At 38.8% G+C, this 25,458-nt stretch overlaps 1 protein-coding gene across 1 annotated transcript in view; it reads left to right on the top strand.

The window, feature by feature from the left end:
* Nucleotides 1-11,788, top strand: part of LOC126190831 (lysosomal acid glucosylceramidase-like) — a 132,088-nt gene extending 120,300 nt beyond the window's left edge. Inside the window, exons 9-11 of the mRNA XM_049931406.1 lie at nt 3,636-3,715; nt 9,285-9,565; nt 11,329-11,788. Coding sequence (XP_049787363.1) covers nt 3,636-3,715; nt 9,285-9,565; nt 11,329-11,428 — 461 coding nt within the window. The 3' untranslated portion in view covers nt 11,429-11,788. The remainder of the gene's footprint in view (nt 1-3,635; nt 3,716-9,284; nt 9,566-11,328) is intronic.
* Nucleotides 11,789-25,458: the final 13,670 nt, after the last annotated feature.

The raw sequence follows: 25,458 nt of genomic DNA, 5'->3' as shown, positions 1-25,458 counted from the left end.
GGGGTGATACTCAAACTTGAGGCTTGTTGAAGTGTTCTGCAGAAGTTCTTCTCTTGTGCCAAAGAAAGTTCATTGTAATTAATACACCCTGAAAGAGCATCAATTCTCAGGAGAGAGTCTGGCATTGTGTTGTTACCCATCAGATATGTTGTACATTTGTTGTAAATTGACCCTCATAGTCCAAATAGTGAAAATGATGTAGTGACCAGTCTTTCATAGAATTCTCTATGGCCTCTGTTAGTGGTCTGTGATCGGTGAAAATAGTGATGGGCCTACCTTCAACTTCTGATTGAAATGACATACTGTCTTGTAGACTGCTAACAGTTCTCTGTCAAATGCAAATCATTTCCACTGTGACTCTGTCAGTTTCTGAGAAAATAACCATAATGGTTGTTGGGCCCATCTACTAACTGTTGGAGCTCTGTGCTCATGTCTGCATCACTCACATCAGGGGCGATAGATAATGGGGCTTTGCTTACAGGGTCTAGTAAAGTCACAGCCTGTTGGAGGAACAGTTTGATGTTATCAAAGGCCTTGAGCATTTCCAAAGTCCACATCAACAGTTTCCTGCTGTGTTTGTTTCTCTGTGCCAGTGGTGCATCTGTCAGTGGTGCTTTGTTAGCAGCAGGCTGTATCAGGTGTTGCCTATAGAAATTGATGTTTCCCAAAACCCTCCTCAATTCTTCACAAGTCTGTGGCTGGGAAAGAGCTAGAGGCAGTGCTGTTTTGTCTGCAGTTGGGTGGATCCCAGATGCTTTGAAAGTTATCGTATTTGTACACATAAAATACACGTGTAAAATCCAGTATGATGTGAAATCTAAATAAAAAATAATGGCAGAAAATTGCTCAAATTTTAACCATGTATTCTCTAAGCATTTATCTAGGAGTCATCTTTCCATTTCCAAAATCTCTATCAGTTCACTGGCAGTTCCTTAGACAACCACAAAAGTTTTCTTTTTTTACATTTTTTCTTACCAAAACTGACCCACAGATTCCAAGACCGCTGTGCATAGCAAATGGATGAAATTTTTACAATATTTTCTAAAAATCCTGATCTCAAAGAAGCCTGAAAATTCTATTGATGCCTTTATCTGTTTCTGAGATACAGAGGTTCAAAGTTACCTCATGTATACAAGATAAAATACACATGTAAAACTGTATGTGAGGTGTAATCTAAATAATGAATAACTGCAGCAAATTGCTCCAATTTTAATGTTGCATTTATTTAGAAGTGCCACTCTCCTGTTTTCAAAATATTCATCCATTATCAAGAAACGGCCTAACCGCAGCAAATTGTTCCAATTTTAATGTTGCATTTATTTAGAAGTGCCACTCTCCTGTTTTCAAAAATATTTATCCATTATCAAGAAACACCCTAAAAACTTGGTTTTTGGGTTGTGGTACTAAAACTGAGCTGCAGATTCCAAAATGAATGTGCACAGTATATGGATGTGATTTTTTGATATATTCCTAAGATCATGATCTTGAACAACCATGAAATTTTCTTGATATCTTTACCAGTTTTCAAAATACTGTAGAGAGGTTCAAAGTTACCATACCTTTACAAATAGAATCTGTGCATAAAATCCAGAATTAGGTGAAAACTTAGCATGGAGAAATATGCTGTAAAGTGACTGTTATCATCAGAAATATTTTGTGAATACCGTACTGTAGTACTGAAGCACATGCAAAATTTTTGTGCATGATAAAATCTGGTGTGAGGTGTAAAATTAGTTTTATGTTATTTCAGTTTTACATACCATAAGTAAACTATCAAAATTTTACTACCCCATATTTCTTTTCATATGAGTGACACACCCTGTTACAGCAGGGAAAAGAAGGGAACCAGAGGAAAAATGCTCTCATTGGAGTACAAAAAATGCAAATATGCTTCTGTGTAAAAGACCGTGATTGAGAAGTGGGGCACCAGGCACCTTATTCTACCTTCCTCAGAATCTTTAAAAAAATTCGCAAATGTTTCGGCATGCAAACATATTCACACTTTTTTGACTGAAAGAGGAGACAGTGGTAGTGGGAAAGAGACAGAAAAGAAATAAATACTGGAAGATAGTACACAGTCATTGTGCTATAGAGAGAGCAAAGGAGACAATGGCAGTCTGGGAGAAAAAGAGGGACACAGCGACCGTGAAACATAATTGACAGGACAAACCAGTGCTAGGAAGAGAGTGATGGAGACAGTGCCAATGGGGGAGGAATAAACAGATGGAGAAAGTGGAAGTGGATGAGAGCTGGTGATAAAGAGAGGCTGAGTCTATGACAACAACAATAACAAGGAGAAGACACATAGTGACAGTGAGAACAGACAACAGCAATGGGAAGGAAAGAATGAGATAGTAGCAGTAAGAGAGGGCCAGACCGAGACAGTGACATTGAGAGGAGACTGTAGTAGTAGGACAGAATGAAGAAGACTGTGGCTGTGAAATAGGAGACAATGACAGTTAGAGAGAGACACAGAGATAATGACAATCAATTGGCCTGAATGAGTGAGAATGGACAAGTGAGAGTTGGTGGGAATGAGTGACGTACAGCGATGGACTAGTGGGTGTGAGCAAGTTAACAGTTAGGGGAGCTTATGGGAGTGAGAAGTAAGTTGCACGCTAAAAATAGTGTGAATATGTTTGTGTACCAAATTGTTTGGGAACATTTTTAAAGGTGCTGGGGATGGTAGAATTAGACAGCTGGTAACCCACTGTTCAGTTGGTCTTTTAAACAGGAGCATTTTTTTTTTTTTTTTTTTTTTTTTTTTTTTTTTTTTTTTTTTTTTTTTTTTGCTTGGTAGGAGAAATTTTCCATTGGTAGAATGTACATAGGAAAATAGTCTAGTGTTAACCAAAATATATAATTGGGAATAACAGAACTAAAAAGTTAAGGTGCATCAGATGGATCTTGTTAGTGTAAAGACATGCAAACATGTGAAAAGTGCTAGAAAGGTGAAATATTAGTGATGGTCAATTTCATAGTTTTGGATTCTGCAGACTTATATGGAAGTATGTAACCTATGTATGTAACCTATTTCCAATTACATTGGAAGTAAATAAAATTGTGAAGCACGGGTGAAGCAATGTTCATCCCCAAAGCACAATATTTAATGTCATTAATTGTTTAATGTTAGAAACAGTCTTGCTGAACAGTTCCTGTTTGAATTAGTGGTAGTGTAAGTAAATACAAGTAATATTTCTTTTTTAAACTTATGTGATGTATGTAGGGAACCAAAGTTTCTCATTCCTTTTTTACATCACAGTTAACCATTTTTCATTAGGAATCTTCATGAATTTGTTCATCAAGAATACAACATAAAGAAACAAGCAGGACAAACTTGGATGCGAAAACTTGGAAGGCCACTATGGATGGGGAACTCTAGAAGAGGCTTATATCCAGCAATGCATGATAAATGGTTGTTGGTGATGAAATTTATGAAAATGTGTGCAAACATTATGAAGAACTGTGATGCTGAGTGTGCATAACCCCCTCCCCTCACCACCCCTACCTACCTGCTCTGCCTGTATATGAGAGAAAAATGCTTGTCACTGAATTTGTGTTATATGGCTATCTGTGTTCTGTCTCATCAGAAAACAGTGCAGCAGTTTATAAATGTCCTTGTTGTATCTTTTCAGGTGACAAACCATGGGATATAACTAAAGTTGTGCTTGGTGAATGGTCAAGAGGGGAACAGTACATGGCTGACATAATTCAAGTATGTTATTCTGCTTTTAAAACTATACTAAAGATCTTTAGAAGTGAGATGGTGATACAGTTGTAACTAAGATCTTCTGCGCAAGGGACTGCATTTCTCTGTGCTAAGCATTTTTAACATGACTTATTATCTTAAGTTCTACCCTCAGATTTTTCTGAATGCCTAGTGTATCTCACCTGCATTTTCAGCAGTCATTAGAAAGTGTCATATTATATATAGCTTACCATCAGATATGTGCTTACTTAAATATACAGCGTACATGCAAACCCTATTATATGCTACTTAAATATACATTGTACATGAAAACACCATTGAAAGGCACTAGATGTGACATCAGTCCTTGGTTGCTGAAGCCTTTGTGATTCATTTGTCTGTGTACAGTCTTGGTAAAATAATTTTTCTGTTGCTCACTCTTCAAATCGGGCTGTGAGCTGCCTCACAGTAGTCTGTGGGTTTCTCCCTATGGTTCTGTGGAGACAAGATGATCTCTATTGGTCCACGACTTATGGCTGTCCCACTGCAATACTGAAGGTTCACTGTATGTACGTACTGCTGACTTTACAAACCTGAAATCATATGTAATCTCCAATATGCTATGACCCATGTGTCTTGCAATGATTATCATCCCACATTCAAAGTTGTTACAAGCCCTATGTTCATTATGGACCTGTCTGTAACAGACTGTTCAGATATCATAACTACACTCAAATAGTATGCTGCATCTAGTCACAACATTTGAGCATCATGAACAGCACTTCTTTACATGGGACAACTCATCCTGTGAATTTTGGCTAGTCAGTTTAAAAGACATTCATAGAATGTATGATTGATTTTTATGTATTTTGTGTGTACTCATTTTACATTCAATTTCTTATACTTTAAGCTAGATGCAAGACTGAAATACAGAACTCAAGATGTTAACCTACCTTGATGTTTTTGTGGTCTTCAATCCTGAGACTGGTTTGATGCAGCTCTCCATGCTACTCTATCCTGTGCAAGCTTCTTCATCTCCCAGAGATAATACTGCAACCTTCATCTTCCCGTAGACAAGTAAAAATGACAACACTGAAGTATTCGCATGCTCAAGGAATAACCATTTTGTAACCAGTGAATAATTCTAGTTTTCCATTAAAAACATATGCCTAGAACAAAAAATTTTCTTTTTACTAGCTGAAAAAATCCGTTCATTTTCTGTGAAATAAATGAGCTCATAAGGTTAGTTTGTGGCCTATGCAGCAAACTCTTGGAAGAAGCCATCAAAATTATATCATTGTCTTAGTACATCTTCACCATGCAATAATGACAAAACACTAAATACTAATTAGAATTTAATCAATATGTACATTTATTGTGTAAACATTTTCCCTGAATCTCATCTTCTCATTGTGAATTTGACATCAATATTAGTTATTTTTCACCTTTACAACATGTCATTCCCTTCCCAACCCCACCTTCACTCCTGGTAATGCTAGGAGTGTGTTACAAACAGTATTTTCTCCTAGATTGTAAGCCATATGTGCATTAAGCTTGGTTGAAATTTTGCCTAGCCCGCAGATTTACACTTATTTGTCTCCTCTTTCACTCCTTTGTCTCTCCATCTTCCACCTTCCCTCCTTTACCTCTCCACCATCCCTAGGAGCATTAGTGGTGTCTTAGTCCCAGTGTATTATTATTATTATTATTATTGTTGTTATTATTCTTTTTTCTCCAGACAGGAACTGATATTCATAAAATTTTCTTGAAATTGCTCCCTGATTTCCAGAGTAAGGCTGTAAATATCGCAGTTGTATGTATTTGGGACTGCCAGTCAGTCAGCCCAGAAAACTATGGATTCAATAGTAATATCTTTTTTATTATTTTCATGGCACATCTGTCACAGCTCCACCCTATCCCTAGTAGGGCTAAGGATATTTTACCATGATAGTAAATTTTTCATACACTAAGTTATAAGTTCCAAAGTTGATTGAAATTTATTAAAATGTTACATGTCACCACTTTCTCACCAACATCTTCATCTCCATCCCTACTTCCACAATAATAATTCTGGGGTGCCTACTCCACATGATAATTGCCTCCAACCAAAAAACAATACCAAAAATGATATAATTATTTACAATTAAATTCAAAATACAGTAACAAAAACCACACTGATAAAATTGTACAATGTTGTTACTGGTACCAGCACTGATAACAACATAACAGATTTGAAACTAATTCCATAGTGTATTTATTCATTCTCGACAGCTCTTGTGAAAGTTTGTGACCAGCTTTTTCTTCCTTATTCTGCTGAGATGCAGTTGTGTCTGTCACAGTCACTAAGGTTAAAATGCAATACATATGATATTCGTAATAAACAGTGCCATTTCTAGTATCTTATTGTTTTGACATAATTTTCTGTGGAGGTACTATAACATGACTGTAAATTAGGTACCAGTTGATAAAATCTGCTAGAGATGATGCTCGCTTCAAAAAGCCACTAACTTCTCCTATTAACAGTTCCATACCAATGCTAGTTACCTCACATAAATCTATTATGGTAAAGTGATGTATCAAGGAAATATTTTAGTTCAAAGGACTGGAATTCACGCATTGTTAGCTTGAACTGGCAGAAGATGTGCTTTGTTGATGTTGCACATTTTAGCGATTTTGACTGAGATAAACTCGTCTTGCAGTGTTGTTCTTTGACATGGCAGTGTAGTAACAGCTAAATGAAAAATTTATAAATAAAAGATGACTTAGGAATCAATGGGACTCGGGGCAAGTAAGGCTAGCAACCTGCTTCCCTGGTACTTTAAATATGATGCTGGCAACAATCAGAGCAAAATGCCTCGGACCTTTGGAGGTGACAGAGTCCCACCTCTAACTGACAAACCAGGGATTCCTTAGATACGACTTGGCAAACAAATGGTAATGAGATGGGGAGCTATTAATATCAATGGGGGCTACTCTGGGAAGAAGGTAGAGCTGGCAGAGGCTGCAAGTAAGATGGGGCTGGATGTTTTAGCTGTTAGTGACATTCGGGTAAGGGGTGAGAAAGAAGATGAAGTGGGAGAATACAAGGTCTACCTGTCAGGAGTCAAAGCAGGAATAGCACAGTGGGGTGTAGGACTTTACATCAGGAAAGAAATGGTACCCAGCGTAGTTGCAATAAGGTATGTAAACGGACGACTGATGTGGACAGATTTGACAGTGTCTAGCAAGAAAATTAGGATTGTGTCAGGCATATGACCGGGTTCCTAGGAGGAAGTTATTGTCTGTTCTATGAGATTATGGAATAGGAGGCAAACTTTTGCAAGCAATTAAAGGTCTTTACATGGATAGTCAGGCAGCAGTTAGAGTTGACGGTAAATTGAGTTCATGGTTCAGAGTAGTTTCAGGGGTAAGACAAGGCTGCAACCTGTCTCCACTGTTGTTCATATTATTTATGGATCATATGTTGAAAACAATAGACTGGCTGGGTGAGATCAAGATATGTGAACACAAAATAAGCAGTCTTGCATATGCGGATGACTTAGTTGTGATGGCAGATTCGATTGAAAGTTTGCAAAGTAATATTTCAGAGCTAGATCCTAAATGTAACGACTATAGTATGAAGATTAGCAACTCCAAAACGAAAGTAATGTCAGTGGGAAAGAAATATAAACGGATTGAGTGCCAAATAGGAGGAACAAAGTTAGAACAGGTGGACGGTTTCAAGTACTTAGGATGCATATTCTATCAGGATGGCAACATAGGAAAGAACTGGAAGCAAGGTGTAGCAAAGCTAATGCAGTGAGCGCTCAGCAACGATCTACTCTCTTCTGCAAGAAGGAAGTCAGTACCAAGACTAAGTTACCTGTGCACCGTTCAATCTTTCGACCAACTTTGTTGTATGGGAGTGAAAACTGGGTGGATTCAGGTTACCTTATCAACAAGGTTGAGGTTACAGATATGAAAGTAGCTAGGATGATTGCAGGTACTAGTAGATGGGAACAATGGCAAGAGGGTGTCCACAATGAGGAAATCAAAGAAAAACTGGGAATGAACTCTATAGATGTAGCAGTCAGGGCGAACAGGCTTAGATGGTGGGGTCATGTTACACGCATGGGAGAAGCAAGGTTACCCAAGAGACTCATGGACTCAGCAGTAGAGGGTAGGAGGAGTTGGGGCAGACCAAGGAGAAGGTACCTGGATTTGGTTAAGAATGATTTTGAAGTAATAGGTTTAACATCAGAAGAGGCACCAATGTTAGCACTGAATAGAGGTTCATGGAGGAATTTTCTAAGGGGGCTATGCTCCAGACTGAATGCTGAAGGGCATAATCAGTCTTAAATGATGATGATGAAGATGATGATGATTGTTTTGAAGGTATAAAATGGAATGATCACATAGACTAAGTCATGGGTGGCAGGCTTTGGTTTATTGGTAGAGTATTGGGGAAATGCAGTCAGTCTACAAAGGAGATTATTTACAAATTGCTTGTGTACCCAGTTCTAGAATACTGCTCAAGTGTGTGGGATCCATGCCAAATAGGACTGGCAGAGGATATTAAATGTATGCAGAGAAGGGCAATATGAATGGTCACAGGTTTATTGGATCTGTGGGAGAGAGTCACAGAGTTCCTGAAGTAACTGAACTGGAAGACTCTTGAAGATAGATGTAAACTATTCTGAGAAAGTTTCAAGAACTATTCTGAGAAAGTCTCTTAACAAAGTTCCAAGAACCAGCTTTAAATGATGACTCTAGGAATGTACTTCAATCTCCTACATATTGCTCACATGGGGATCATGAGGATAAGATTAGAATAATTACTGCACACACAGAGGCATTCAAACAGTCATTCTTCCTGCACTCCATATGTGAATGGAATGAGAAGAAATTCCAATAACTCGTCCAATGGGATGTACCCTTTGCCATGCACCTCATGGTGGTTTGCAGAGCATAGATTACGCATATGTAGCAAACAATACTGGAGAATGAAAATCTACTCTATTTGTTAAATTATATTTGTAACATGTGCAAGTCACTTTCTAACAAAACTAGTGAATTTTAAATAAGATTTGACAAGTATTTCTTTTTCTTACAGAAAAACCTCTGTGATTATTCAATACTTTTACCTCCATAAAATATTTGTTTTAATACATATCTTCAGTCAGCAACAACATACAAAAAAACAGATACTAATACCTTAATCTAACACATTGTTCCTTTTTTATGTTTATAACAGCCAATAACGTTTATCACCTCCTCCTCCTCCCTTCCCCCCTTATTCCAATGCTATTAATACTCTTGGCAGTTTCATAATGACTTTCATGAATCAATGTGGATTCTTTGGTATAAAACTGTACTAAAGTAAACACTTTTCCAAGTCAGAATGATCACCACCACTGCTACCAAAGTAAGGAACAAAACAGCAAATATCCGGAACATAATAGAGACAAGGGTGATTTGTATAGTGCTATCGTATGATATATTGGGACAACATTAGAGCTGCAGTGATCCCAATAATTTCCATACAAATCTTGGCAACTAAATTTATCCTTCTTTTTGCCTTAGGAGCCTCAAAAATTCATTAAAATTGTATTTACAGGACTTGACACACTGGGTCACTGGTTGGATTGACTGGAATCTTGCTTTGAATCCTGAAGGTGGTCCTAACTGGGTGAACAACTATGTTGATTCTGCAGTTATTGTGAACACAACAAGTGATGAGTTCTATAAGCAGCCAATGTTTTATGCTATGGGACACTTTTCCAAATTTGTTCCTGAAGGATCAGTGAGAATCAGTATTGAGCCAAATGACAAGAGTGGACTGAAGAGTGTGGCATTCAGAACTCCAGACAATGCTACAGTCATTGTCATGTACAATGAGTAAGTTTCTTTCTCATTTTTCATTCAATGAAGAAAAATATTATAAAAGATATTTTCTGAATTTTATCATGAAATCAAAAATTGCTTAATAGATTACAGGAAGTATGCTTATGGTATAATTACATTTAATGTTCTAATATGGAAATGATACTTCCTGTTGTGTCATCAGATTTTCACTTTAAGAACTGTAGCTTGGAATTAGTAAAAAAAATAAATAAATAATATAACAGTAATAATAATAAGTCAGAGACACAGTAATAATGGTGATAAAGAAAAACATCAATGTTTGTTTAGGCCAGGAGGTGTTAAACATGATGAGAGTTGTTTATAAAAATTGGGAAGAGGGAGGGAAGTACAAATAGAAAAAGCAAAGAATTGGATAGGCTACGGATCAAAAATTAAAGAGGGGGGAGGGGGGAATGGAAGTGGCAACAAGAACTACTGACGTATATGGTAGGAATTTTGAATGACTGGGATTTACTCTAAGGACATTTCCTTACTGATCACTCCAGAAAATCTTATGCTTTTATAGGGGTGGGAGGCAGATCCTCAGCAGGTGTAGTTGATTGGACCTAGCCTGGTGTTAACCAGTCAGTTCATGAGTGTATCTACAAAGAAAATGAAACAACAATTTGACAACAAATTAATGATAGATAGGGCACAAATTCAGACTGGATAAGGATGGGGAAGAAAGATGGCTCTATTCCATTCCATCTAATAGGGAGTCAGAGTCTACTAAAAATATGACAGATGTGGTAAAAAATACTGCTGCTTTCACAGGTGATTACCATTTACTCAGCTTGAAACACATATGGTAGGGTTGGAGTATTGAGTGATGGGTGGTCCATAGTAGAAGACTTACATCTGGGATTTTCACAGATTAATATGGTAACATTTAGGGGTAGAAATGACATTAGGGTAAACCAATACTGTATACGGACTGAGTGAGTAATGGAATTCAGAAGGCCATTCCTCTTTCCATGACATAAAAAATAATTGGAAGTCTTAGTGCAAGGTGTTGTGAGAAAGTGAGTCCTTACCATCAAATGCTAGCAGTGGTATGGGGAATGTGCAGAATTTAGAAGGGTAGAGATGAAGAATTTGTTTGGAGAGTTCTTCGCCATCACTCTTCTTGGTACCCATCCTTAGATTTCTAGCCTCTCTCCCACTAATTCTCCTTCTCCTTTCTGCTCACAACCTGCAACAGTGTATGTACTGGCACATTGGAATCCAGATTGGGGTTATAGTTTTTCTGCTGAAAAGACAAGCAATGCTCCATAGAAGTCGAATAATGCAGAGTAGTTTTGATATATTCATGGAGAAGGATGGATCATCCAGTCCTTTTGTTTCATTTTATGAATTGAGTTTGTAACCTTGATCTTGAATATATATTATGTGTGAAACTGGGAACAATTTTTGCTATAATACCAACATTGCTTTGTTGTGGTCTGATACAAGTAACTTTGTACAGAGGGTTTAACAGAATTTTGAATGACTGGAATTTATGAACTATGAGAGCAGCTATAAATGGTATATTAAATTTTACACTTAAATCCTAACTGTATGACATCATTGCCATTATGCTTTCTTATCAAAGCAACCAATAATTAGAAATACTGCTTAGGTATTTTTAAAGTTCTGTATGCACTTAACAATCTGGTTGTACTTTTTCAAGATACTGTTTTAGGTAAAAATATATACTGTTATAAAAACAACATTTTGTTTATTCTTCTTGTACCTTTTTAATTTTTTTTTCCTTCTAGGAAAAACAGTGATACAAAGATACAGCTTGTGGATCCAGACCGTGGCAACATTGATCTTACCATCCCAAAGCGATCTTTCAATTCTCTTTTGTACTGGTGATGTGCTTGAAGAAAGACTTAAAAAGTGGGATAACAGAGATAAAGACCAAAGATGTTCAGGAGTAAACTATTTATTGAGTGTTTTTCTTTATAAAAACGTTAGACTTCACTCTTTACTTATGAGATGCAAAAGACTGTTATTAATGTGCATATAGTCATACTATGTTGTACTAGGACAGTAAAAGTAGAAAATACATTTTTAGTACTAAATAATAAATGTAGCCTTTTTCCTGACAATAAGAAAACCAGAAGTAAAATCTACGACTGCATAAATGTATGTAAGCAAACTGACAACCTTCAAGAATGTGCTGTTATATATCAATTGATTAAAATCAAAAGTACAGTCGAAGTGAATTGTGAATTGTGGTTTATTAGTCTCATAATGTACATAATCTAAATCATTTGATTCAGGTGTAGGAGACACGTCAAAATTTTGGTAATGTTTTACCATATACATACAACACCAGATTTTAACAAATGGTACCATAACAATAATAAAATATAAAAATACACATACAATAAAAAACTAACAATTAATTACAACAACTGATTTTAACAAATGGTATCATAATAATAATTCAATTTTGTTACACTTACAATAAAAGATTTACAATTAATTACCCTTTGCTCAAATTATCATGTCATCCTCTATGAATTCTTCTACTGAATAATAGCATTTATCCCACAGAATCTGCTGTAGCCTTATTTTTAGACTCTCTGGCTTCATATTAAATATAAATATATTTTTGCCCATTAGCTTGTTATATATTGTCATCCCCATATACTGTGGAGTTCGTGCATATAATTTCAAATGGTGTGTGGGTAACATAAAATTATTTTTATTTCTTGTGTTGTATGTGTGGTTAAAATGATTTGCCTCAAATGTCTGCTGCATACAAAGATTATAATTTCATAAATGTTTATGGAGGGAACTGTTAGGATTTGTAGGTTCCGAAATAATGGGTGACAAGATTCTGTTTGTAGTGCACTACACATGTATCTTATAATTTTCTTTTGCAGTTTCAGTATTTGAGATACACTACTTGAATTTCCCCAGAAAATGATACCATACCTCATGACAGATTCAAAATAACTATGATATGCTATTTTTCGTGTACTCATGTCAGTAGAGTTTGCTAGTATTTGCATTGCAAATGCAAAGCTGCTTAGTTTATTTGATAGGAATTCAATATGTGTACTCCAGTTTAAGTTGATGTCCACATTTAGTCCTAGGAATTTGACTGTGTTAACTTCTTCCATAGGATGATTGTGATGATGTATTTTAAGATCCACACAAGTTAAGTGTTGAACTCAAATATGTTAAAAAATGATAGAAACCAAACTTCTTGTCTTATGCATGCAAAATAAATGCAACTCCAGGACAACACATATCGAATAAGATGACCACAAAACTGTCACTGAAGTTACTTCATAAATAAGAAGAAATGGAACCTGTATGGCACAAAACAACAGCCTATCATTTAGTTGTGCAGATGGACCACATCTCCAAGAAAATTGAAACTACTGTTTGCAAAACTCAAATTCATTTTATCCTGGCAAAAGCCACTGATTCAATGAACTATTAAGCTTTTGTCTGCATTTATTTTTACTTAAAAAACAAGAAATTTGTACATAAAATTTCTCAGAAAAAGACAGCAATAGTATAAATGCAATTTCTAGCTAAGACGGAACCATAAAGAGTTGAAAATTAAGCTTTTTATTTTATTGTATAGCATACATTAAGAGTTTTTGAATCAACCATGTAGGAAAAGATAGATGGCTACATAATGTAAAGAAGACACATTAAGTTTTAGACAGGCATGATTAAAAGACAGACACTTACACATAGCTTTCAGCCCCAGTCTTCATCAGCAAAAGTGAAACATACACCATTCATACACACAAGCAAGCACACATGACCGTCAACTCCAGCAGCCCGGGCCCAAATGCAACTATCATGTGGAATGGAAGCAGCAATCTGGAGAAGTCAGGGAAGGGGAAGGCATGTTAGTTTATGGGTGGGGGGAGAGAGTGTAGGGACTAGAAGGCCAAAAGATGCAGCATCAGGAGATTGTGGGGTAGGGAGGTAGCAAAAAAAAAGGAGTGGAAAAGGAGAGTAGCAGGGAAAGATGTGCATGTGCATTAGTATAGGGTGGTGAACAAAGAGGGGAGACAAGAATGGAGAGGAAAAGATAGGACAGAGAGTGTGGAAACAGTTGGCTGGTGGGAGAGGGGACAGTATGTTACCGTGCATTGAGGATGGGATAATTATGGGAGTGGAGACTGTATTGTAAGGATAACTCTCATCTGCACAGTTCAGAAAAGCTTGTGGTGGAGGTGAGGATCCAGATGGCTCAGCTAGTGAAGCAGCCATTTAAATCAAGCATGTTATGTTCAGCTGCATGTCGTGCCAGAGGGTGGTCTACTTTGCTCTTGGCCACAGTGTAGCAGTGGCCTTTCACCCTGGTGAACAGCTGTTTGGTAGTCATGCCAATATTAAAAGCTGTGTAATAATTGCAGTAGAGCTGGTAAATGACATGGCTACTTTCACAAGTGGCCCAGCCCCTGATGAGATGGATAAACCTGTGATGGGACTGAAATTGGATGATCCTTGTGGCAAGGGGTTGGGATTGGGAATAGCATAGGAATGGACTAGGGTGTTGTGGAGGTTGGTTGGGTGATGGAACACCACTTTAGATAGGATGGCAAGTATCTCGGGTGGGATGTCTCTCATTTCATGGCACGATGATAGGTAATCAAAGCACTGGTGAAGGATGTGGTTCACTTGTTCCAGTCCAAGGTGGTACTGGCTGATGAAGAGGACACTTCATTGTGGCTGGTTCTTGGGAGTGGTGGAAGGACTGGAAGTGTGAGGAGAAATGGCATGGGAGATCTGTTTGTAGACAAGGTGAAGGCCTTAGTAAGACCCTCAGCATAGTGAGGAGGGGAGTTCTTGTGTCTGCTTATACACCGTTCCTGGGTGGCCAGACTGTATAGGAGGAGTTTTTTGGTATGAAAGGTATGACAGCTGCCGAAATGAAGGTACTATTGGAGACTGATGGATTTAATGTGGACAGAGGTGCAGATGGAGCCATCAGAGAAGAGGAGGTCAGTGTCTAGGAAGGTGGCACGCTGGGTTGAGGAGGAATGAGTGAAGCACGTGGGAGAGAAGATGTTGAAGTTGTGAAAGAATGAAGATAGGGTATCCTGGCCCTGAGTCCAGGTCATGAAGATATCGCCAATAAACCTGAACCAGACTAGTGATTTGGCATTTTGGGAAACTACGAAATTCTCCTTTAGATGGCCCATAAACAGGCTGGCATGGAAGGGGGGGTGGGGGTGCCATGCATGTGCCCATGGCTGTGCCCCATATTTGTTTGTGGGTTAGAATAAAGTTAGTAAGGTGTATGAGCCATGAGGTAGTGGGTTTGGAAGCTAAAGAACGCTTGGGTAGGCAGTGTTCAATAGTGGTAAGACCACGGGCATGAGGGATGTTGGGGTATTGGAAGATGGTGTCGACAGTGATGAGTTGGGATCCAGGAGCTAAAGGAGTAAGTAGTTGGTCACTTTGACATGGAGGCTAGATTACGGGCAGTTGGTTGGAGGTGTTGGTCAATGATGGCCGAAATCCTTTCAGTGGGGGCACAATGGGCAGCCACAATGGTGTACCCAGGATTGTTGGGTTTGTGGATTTTGGGGAGCATGTAGAAGGTGTGTGTGTGAGGTGTCATAGAGGTGAGGAGGGAAATGGATTTATGGGAGAGTTTCTGGTGAGGGCTAAGGCATTAAGCACGGATTGGGGGTTGTGTTGGACTTCGGGGATTGGATCACTCTGGCATAGTTTATTGATGAAGTAGTCAGATAACTGGCAGAGGCCTTTTGCCAGGTAGTCACTGTGATTCATAACAGTGGGGGAATTTTTGTCTGCAGGTAGGATGAGTAGGTGAGGATTTGTTTTGAGGTTGTCATTATGAAAGGAGGGGTGGGATCCAGAGAAAGAAGTTTTTATGTTAGGCTGTTTGGGGGTCTTCCGTGGTTTAGGAAGCATTTGAGAAATAGAATGTGGGACTGGATTTTAGCCAGGGATACTTTTCTGAAATGGTGCAGAAATATAGAGCGGGGGTCCATTGTGGCAGGAAGGGCATAAAAGAAATGGGAATGATGCAGAAATTGGCAAAATAGGTGGTGATGGTTGTAAGAGCAGCTGGATGAGAGAAAATACATGAAAAAGATATGTAAAGACACACAGAAATATGCACAGATATGCAAAAATATGCACAGATATGAAAAAAATACACACATATATGTAAAAATAGGCATGAATATGTAAAACTATGCAGAATGTATGCAACTGCATAAAAATATGTACAAATATCTTAAAAACATACAGAAACTGAATCCACTTCCAGATGTCATGGGGTTGAGCGGGCACTGCTCATTACAGATGTCAGACATCGTAGGCTGGGCAGAATAGTAAAACAGGACAGGCAGCAGACAGCGGAAGAACTAAGATCAGACTTTAATGTTCGGCAGAGTCCAAGTGTCTCTGAACATAGAGTGCACGGAACACAGCTAACAATGGGCCTCCACAGCCAACAACTATGCATGTGCCAATGTTAATGCCATGACATTGACAACTATGAATGAAATGGGGACCATTGACACTGGATGTTGGCTCAATCATAAAACATTGCATGGTCTGTTGAATCCTCATATCTTCTTTATCATGTCAGTGGGATGGTGCACATCCATCTTTTTCCAGGTGAACAGCTCTTTGACACCTGTTCTGCGGGATGTAGACAAGTTGGCGGTGGCTCCATTATGCTCTGGGGAATGTTCACGTGGGCATCCATGGGGCCAGCTCATGCAAGGCACCTTGGTGGCCAAGGAATATTATACACTGATTTCAGCCCATGTACAGTTCTTGATCATATTTCCTGATGGCAGTGGCATTTTTCATCAAGGTAATGTGCCATGTCACAAGGCCAGGAGTATGACAGAGTGGTTCAAGAAACACAGTGGCGAGTTTCAGTTGATGTGCTGAGCCCCCAACTTGCCAGATCTGAACTTGATCGAACCCATCTGGGATGTGATTGAATGTGGCATCAGAGTTTATCCCCCTTCCCCTCCTGAGGATTTACGAGAATTAAGTGACTTGTGTATGCATCTACACCTACATCTACATCCATACTCCGCAAGCCACTTGACGGTGTGTGGTGGAGGGTACCTTCAGTACCTCTATCGGTTCTCCCTTCTATTCCAGTCTCGTACTGCAGTCTCATATTGTTCGTGGAAAGAAAGACTGTCAGTATGCCTCTGTGTGGGCTCTAATCTCCCTGATTTTTCATCATGGTCTCTTCATGAGATATATGTAGGAGGGAGCAATATACAGCTTGACTCCTCAGTGAAGGTATCTTCTCGAAACTTCAACAAAAGCCCGTATTGAGCTACTGAGCGTCTCTCCTGCAGAGTCTTCCACTGGAGTTTATCTATCATTTCCGTAACGCTTTCGCGATTACTAAATGATCCTGTAACGAAGCGCGCTGCTCTCCGTTGGATCTTCTCTATCTCTTCTATCAACCCTATATGGTACGGATCCCACACTGGTGAGCAAGTGGGCAAACAGTTGTACTGTAACCTACTTCCTTTGTTTTTGGACTGCATTTCTTTAGGATTCTTCCATTGAATCTCAGTCTGGCATCTGCTTTACCGACGGTTAATTTTATATTGTCATTCCATTTTAAATCACTCCTAATGCCTACTCCCAGATAATTTATGGAATTAACTGCTTCGAATTGCTGACCTGCTATATTGTAGCTAAATGATAAAGGATCTTTCTTCTATGTATTCGCAACAAATTACATTTGTCTACATTGAGATTCAATTGCCATTCCCTGCACCATGCGTCAATTTGTTGCAGATCCTCCTGCATTTCAGCATCATCTGCCGAAAGCTTCAGTGAATTTCTGATGTTATCCACAAGGTCATTTATATATATTGTGAATAGCAATGGTCCTACGACACTCCCCTGTGGCACACCTGAAATCACTCTCACTTCAGAAGACTTCTCTCCATTGAGAATGACATGCTGCATTCTGTTGTCTAGGAACTCTTCAATCCAATCACACAATTGGTCTGATAGTCCATATGCTCTTACTTTGTTCATTAAATAACTGTGGGGAACTGTATCAAACACCTTGCGGAAGTCAAGAAACACAACATCTACCTGGGAATCTGTGTCTATGGCCTGCTGAGTCTCATGGATGAATAGCACGAGCTGGGTTTCACATGATTGTCTTTTTCAAAACCCGTGCTGATTCCTACAGAGTAGATTTATAGTCTCCAGAAAAGTAATTATACTCGAACATAATACGTGTTCCAAAATTCTACAACTGATCGACATTAGAGATATAAGTCTATAGTTCTGCACATCTGTTCGACGTCCCTTCTTGAAAATGGGGATGACCTGTGCCCTTTTCCAATCTTTTGGACAGAGATGGAAAAGAGCCACCGCTGCAAGAAGGGGGGCAAGCTGCTTTGCGTACTCTGTGTAAAATTGAACTGGTAGCCCATCAGGTCCAGTGGCCTTTCCTCTTTTGAGCGATTTTAATTGTTTTTCTATCCCTGTCATCTATTTCGATGTCTCCCATTTTGTCATCTGTGTGAAAATCTAGAGAAGGAACTATTGTGCAGTCTTCCTCTGTGAAACAGCTTTGGAAAAAGACATTTATTATTTCAGCCTTTAGTCTGTCATCCTCTGTTTCAGTACCATTTTGGTCACAGAGTGTCTGGACATTTTCTTTTGACCACCTACCGCTTTGACGTAAGACCAAAATTTCTTAGGATTTTCTTCCAAGTCAGTACATAGAACTTTACTTTAAAATTTAGTAAATGCCACGCATAGCAGTCCTCACACTACATTTTGCTTTGTGTAATTTTTGTTTGTCTGCAAGGCTTTGGCTATGTTTATGTTTGCTGTGAAGTTCCCTTTGCTTCCGTAGCAGTTTTCTAACTTGGTTGTTGTACCACGGTGGCTCTTAAAACTTTTGTGTTGAGCCATCAAGTACTCTGAAATCTGCTTTTTGACATTTTTGCTAAACAGAAAAATCTTTCTACCTTTTTTAATATTTCTATTTACGGCTGAAATCACTGATGCTGTAACTGCTTTATGATCACTGACTCCCTGTTCTGCGTTAACTGTTTCAAATAGTTCAAGTCTCTTTGTCACCAGAAGGTCTAATATGTTATAGCCATGAGTCAGTTCTCTATTTAACTGCTCTAGGTAGTTTTCAGATAATGCACTTAAAAAATTTCACTGGATTCTTTGTCCCTGCCACCCATTATAAACATTTGAGTCTCACAGTCTATATCTGGTAAATTAAAATCTCCATCCAAAACTATAACATGGTCGGGAAATCTACTTGAAATATTTTAAATATTTTCCACATTTTCCTTCAGGTGTTCTGCCACAACAGCTGCTGAGCCAGAGGGCCTATAGAGACATCCAGTTATCATGTTTGAGCCTGCTTTAACCATGACCTTCACCCAAATTAATTCACATTTCGGATCTCAGTCAATTTCCTTTGATACTATTGCACTTTTTATCACTATAAACACGCCTCCCCCTTCACTGTCCAGCCTGTTTTTGCGTATACATTCCAATTTGAGTTTAAAATTTCATTACTGTTTACATCTGGTTTCAGCCAACCTTCCGTCCCTAGTACTATGTGGGCATTGTAACCATTCATTAATGAGAGCAGTTCTGGGAAAGTTCTATAGACGCTCCTGCAGTTTACTAATACCACATTAATGAAGTCATTGCCTGTTGCATTTTGCCTACTGCTACTTTGTCACGTTTCAGGAGGCATCCCTAGGGAGGGAATTCTCTAACCTATAAAACCCACATGTGCACTCCACACACAATCCGCTACCCATGTAGCCGCTTCCTGCGTGTAGTGCATGCCTGACCTATTCAGGGGGCCCTACATTTCTCCACCCAATTGGGGAGGTCGAGAAATTTGCACCCCAGATCTCTGCAGAATTGTCTGAGCCTCTGGTTTAGGTCTTCCACTCAGCTCCAAACCAGAGGACTGCAATCGCTACTGAGAACAACACTACAAATCGTTAGCTCAGATTCCACCCTGTGAGTGAGGCTTTCCACCTTCACCAACTCCGCCAACCACCTGTATGAACTGAGGATGACCTCTGAACCCAGACGGCAGGAGTCATTGGTGTTGACATGAGCAACAATTTGCAGTTGGGTGCTCACTATCGCTGCCAGCAGGGCCTCCTCCACATCTCTGATGAGACTGCCTGGCAAGCAGAGTGAACACTGGCCTTCCCTGACCTTTCTGCTATTTCCCTAAGGGGCTCCATCATCCGCCTAACACTGGAGCTCCCAATCACTAATAACCCCCCCCCCCCCCCCTCATGTGCCTGCTCGGACCTTGCTGAATGTCCACTCACAGGCAGAGTGGGCGATGCCACATGGCCAGCCTCCACATTGACCCTCCGCCTCGTGCGATGCAAACTCCGTTGAACCCGCCGCTCCCCTTGGGGAGCCAACTGCGCCCGGTACCCCCGAAGATGTCTTGACAGTAGGGACCGTAGGTGAAGCATGTAACACCTGGGATGTACCATGCGACGCAGCAGACACCCCACTACTGCTACACTCCAAGGCAGCAGCCTGAAGACGGCTGACCGTGGCCATCAGCACATTCAGCTGTTCCCTCCAGCAACCTACTAATGCCTTGTTGATTCCATGCCACTATGCGTTGCTGCTGCTATCTGTGCCAAAGATGGACATTGCTGTTAGATTGGTGGTCATAGTGTTCTGGCTGATCAGTGTATATAGTTTATCACACCACTTGTCACTGTGGGAAAATCTTTGAAAGGACCCTTGTAGACACATGTGGGGCGTGTTGATACAATATGAGCAACTGCCTGTTGTTCAGCGCCACAGTCTCAAGATAGTGGTCAAGATTTGTCCCACTTGTGGAAAGTTTCTGAACATCTTCCGTGTCCCATTCAGATGCAATTCAGAGTAGAGCAAATTTCCAGAGACTGATTGAATCCAAGGGGCTTCTCCTGGATGCAGGGCAGGTTTAGGCACTGTGGAAACATTGAATTCATTGTCAGTAAGAATCCTAGCTGTGATAAGAGTGGAATGTCTTCACTTTTAATCTTTATTGCTCCACAGGGAATAATACATCATTCAGTATTGGAAGGTCAGGGTTATCAATAATCTTCTGGTATTCACATAACAGTGCACTCTTCTTTCTGATATCAGAAGGTGGAATGTGACTCAAGGTATATAACCACAATGTGGAGCATATTGTACTAACCCACTAACAATGCACATGAATTTGTAAGGTTGCACATCTATCTTTTTCATATATGGACCATTAATCCAGATGGATGCACAGTACTATGCTGTTGGGTATAACATTCTAAGTGCTCACCTTGAAGAGTGTCTGCTGATAATCCGCAACTAGTGCTACAACGCCTGTGAAGAGTGTTATTTCTGCATATGAACTTAGCAGATTTTTGTGTCAAGTGTTGTTTAAAAGAAAGTGTTCTATCTAGCGTGATCATAAGGCATTTTGGATGCATGTTATGATGACATTTGTCTCCCACAAAATGGACATCAAGGGCTCTGTGTGCTAATCTACTGGACAGATGAAAATATGCAGCTTCTGTTTTATCTGAATTGGTCTGTAACCTCCTTTACAGAAGTATGACTTAAGATGTCTAGATCAGAAATTATGATTTCTTCAGTTGTTTCAAAGATTTTATGTTGGGTAGTTACTGCCCATTCATCTCTTTAGCCAAACTTTCTGGACTGTATTGGAGGAATATCAGATAAAAATAGACTGAGCAAGAGAGGAGTCATGACAGATCCCTGCAGTAAGCCATTATTCAATACCTTTGGACAGCTGGTGTCTTTTCCTGTAGTTACAGTAAATTTCCTTCCAGCTGACATGTTGTCAACTAGTTTCATTGTCCATCTGCAAGGAATAAGTTGCAATTATTTATCAAGTAGCCCCTGCCTCCAAACTGTATCATATCCTACACTTACATCAATGAAAGCAACAGATGTTTTCTGCTTCATTTTGTATCCTGCTCCAATAAGTGTTGTTAATCATAAGACTTGATCAGTGCAGCTGCATCGTGGTCAAAATCTAGCTTACTCAACTGGAAGGTTCTGAAAGAACACTGGAGTAATCTGATTGTATAGAATTTTTTGAGGTATAAATAGCGCTCACTAGCGGATTTGGATGATAATTCTTTGGCTGGTCTGGTGACTTGCCAGATTTGAGCATTGCTATGATTTTTCATTGCTTCTTTTTTGTGGAACTGACCCAGATACCATTATGTCAGGGAAGAAATCTGCCAGCTACCTTTTCGCACAGTACCCATAATATAGAAAAATTTGCAATGGTTCCACCATTTCCCAGTGCCTTTCTAGGTTTTATAGTTTTAAGAGCAACAGACATTTCAGATACAAAGGCAGTTCTTGAGAACTCAGACTGTTCATTAGTATTTTTTTTTTTTTTTTTTTTTTTTTTTTTGAGAAATGTAAGTTTGCATCTGATGTATCTTGTATGAGCTTTACTCCTTGGTGTTCTGAATGTAGACAGTGTATGTGATATAATCCTATTAGTTGATATGTGTGTGGTCCCTTACTTTTATTTCGTTTCCAACCCATTTCCTTATTCATGGCCCTACTTCTCAATCTGATGCCCAAAAGTCGAGTGACTCAACAGTCTCTTTTCACCAAGTTCACCTGTCTGTATCAAGGCTATGAGGTAGGTTGTCCACTGATTTTTGGATCACCACTTTTTAGAATATATTGCTTGCATTATCCCCTAGAGATTGCTTTGTCTGCTGCACTTATCATAGCCCCAACATGCCTCTCATAGTTTTTTGCTTTTGGGGAATACAACCAAAACAATTGGGTTTTATAAAGTTCTATCTAGTTCGTAGAAAGGATGATATGAGTGGGATATATGATGTTGGCTGCATGGGAAGCTTTGTAATGCAAGCCAGGAACTTTGAACAGGCAGTTTATTTTCATTAGTTGTTACAAAGCTTACGTTGGGATTTTATTCTGTCTCCATGCTGTTGATACAAAAGTTCCTTTATCCTTTTCATCAAACATCAGATACAAGTTATTGTCTTCTGCCTAATTTATGACTTCACTGTCTTCATCAGTTCACTATCTTCACCAATTTTCATTATACTTCCAATGAGTATGGTGCCTGTTAAAATGTCAGAGATATAGGCAGAATGTTGTGATACTGGAATGACCTGTGCAGGCCAAGAGATAGTTGGAAGTATATGTATATTAATTACTGTTAGTTCTCCAGTTTTTGCTATAACACCATGACTGTCATTCAGATCAGATACAAATCATAATTGTGCAGTCTTGATTGACAGTCATACATTAGTTACCACTCCGTAAGCACAGTGGAGCTTGGCTCCTAGTAATCCAGGAATTTTTCCTCTTTGATTCACTTGATCTTCCTTTTCAGTATGGGTTTTCTCAATGGCAACAATGTCGATATTATATTTTGATAAAATCTTCTGTAATACTTGGCATTTTGATTTACTTATGCCTTCAGAACTGATCTGACAGATATTGATAACAGATCCAAAGTTCTTCAGTCCCTGTGTCCAGCTGGCTAGACATTAGTTCTCTATTTTGCTTTAAGTGAAATTACAACTTATTCAATGCTGTAATCATGTGTCCAGTACACTGGACATTTTAGCTTTCTCTGGAACTTTTTGTAAATTATATTTAGTTTCTCCTGGTGGCTATACTGAGATGTTCCACTCACAAATGTCATACTCAGTTTTCTGTTGTTATTTATTATTGTTGTTGTGGTAAATAGGTCAACAAATTGTGTTACAGTCTATGTAGTAAGCTAACACTATTACTTCTCCATTACTTACAAGAGTAAACAATGAAGTCCAGCCCACTGGACAGATGGGCTCAGCTTTGTTCATTTTAGATCATTGACTAATTTCTCTGACCACAATACCTACTGTAAAATGTGTCTGTGCATCTTATTACTTTGTTAAGTGTATGAAATTAGCTGTTCATAGGAAACCACAGCATTTCTCCCATAATTATTAATTTGTAATTATCTTTAAAAGTTCACAACTTTTTTCTTCTCTCAATTAATGCAGGCTTGAATGAACCACTCACAGAAGTGGAAATCGAAAGAGAACTGCTAAAAGTACCATAATAGAAGAGGGCACTGATTTGAGTGACATAGTACTTTTCACATGAGGAAGACCTTGACATTACTGCAAGCAGGAAATGAGAGTTCATCTGAACTGGTAGACATTACATCATTATTTTCATTTGCTACAATAGACACCTTCTGAGGTATATTGAAAAAGTCCTGAAGAGAGGAAAAGATATTGAATTTATAATGTTTCATAAATAAATCAGGTTCTTTTAAGTTCTACTTTCTTCTTCCAGGATGAAACCAAAGATATGAATGTATGTCCAAATACATTAGCTATGAGAAAAGGGGCTGTTGATAAATCAAAGGTCATGCCTAGACAAATACTTTGGAAAAAAGTACTGATCAAAAAGCCAATATTGCCAAGAAGTAGTGGTCAGTGGGAGGCAGGACACCACTAAGATATTTTGAATAGTATTTTGGAAGTGAGATGTGTCATCTCATTGCTGAGATGACAAACATAAAGACCCTCAGGATAACCAGATTCCTCTAAATGCAACAGCTACTGAAATTAAGAAGTTTGTGGGTGCACACATAATAACAGATTGTATGAAACTACCAAGACTTAGAATGTATTTTCGCAACAGACTGACAGCCCCTGCTGTAACTGTATTGTATTGTATTGTATTTTTTATTGGTCCTGTTGTCTACATAGCAGCTTATGCATAAGACATTGGACAAGTCAAGTTATAAATATACAGGCTGAAAGTCATTTGAAGGCATACATATTTAAGGTTACAATAATACACTTTACATGTAAGTATTTATATAACACATTTCATAAATTTAAATATTCTTCAATGGAGTAAAAGCAGTGATGCTGTAAATATGACTTTAGAGATTTTCCAAATGTATTGACCTCAGTGATAGCTTTTAAGTTTTCAGGAAGTTTGTTATAAAGCTTAACTCCCATGTGAAAAGTACCTTTTTGGCACAGTGCTGTGCTGATTTGAGTCATTTGTAAGTTTCTGTTTTGTCTGGTAAAGTGATTGTGTATATCACAGTTGTAATTCCAAGGAATTGTATGTTCAAATTGAGAAACTACTTGCACTTCATAAATAATCTGAGTGTTTCAGATGAAATCAAGGCAAATAATAAATTATTAAAAGTGCAACCAGCCACTGGCTGTGTTAGGAGAAAATGTTTGTCATTGCCAGCTTCTACATAGCTTTCAGTAGATGCGCAAATGATGCCTTTCCATGGCTAAAAATCTCTTAGTATGTAAAGAATAAGCCAAATCCAGTCATGTGAAGAATGTTGTGTTGATAACAGCTGACAGACTGGTACTTGGCTTCCTTATTTACCAGGCAACCAGAGCCAGAGCTCGATTTGGGAGGTTCTGTGGTGAAGAATCTGATATAGACAAAGGTTGCAAGGGAGCATGCTGAATATTTTGATTGATACTTCACATACATTTGACCTCTACAATACCTACTGGAAAGACAAATATATGCAGTAACAACCATTTTAGCTAGCTGCATTCCATCTGGTCTCAGATCGAAACTCACTGGAGACTGATGAAGAGAGATAGAGGTTCCTATGATGAGTTCGCCGAAGAAGATGGGAACATTTCTGTTTTGAAGTGGATTGATAATCATTCTGTTACAGTAGCACATACTTTTTCTGGTGCTTCTCCCACTAGTATAGTACAAAGGTTGGACAGAAAAGCAAAAGAATTCATTAGAGTGCCTCAACCCAAATGTATCTGTGATTACAACAAATCAATGGGAGATGTGGATCTGTGTGAGAAATGATTTCTTACTATCGAATATCCACA

This window comes from Schistocerca cancellata, chromosome 6 (genome assembly GCF_023864275.1).
Source record: "Schistocerca cancellata isolate TAMUIC-IGC-003103 chromosome 6, iqSchCanc2.1, whole genome shotgun sequence".
NCBI classification, from domain to species: Eukaryota; Metazoa; Arthropoda; class Insecta; order Orthoptera; family Acrididae; genus Schistocerca; species Schistocerca cancellata.
This window is presented reverse-complemented; position numbering and strand designations above follow the sequence as displayed.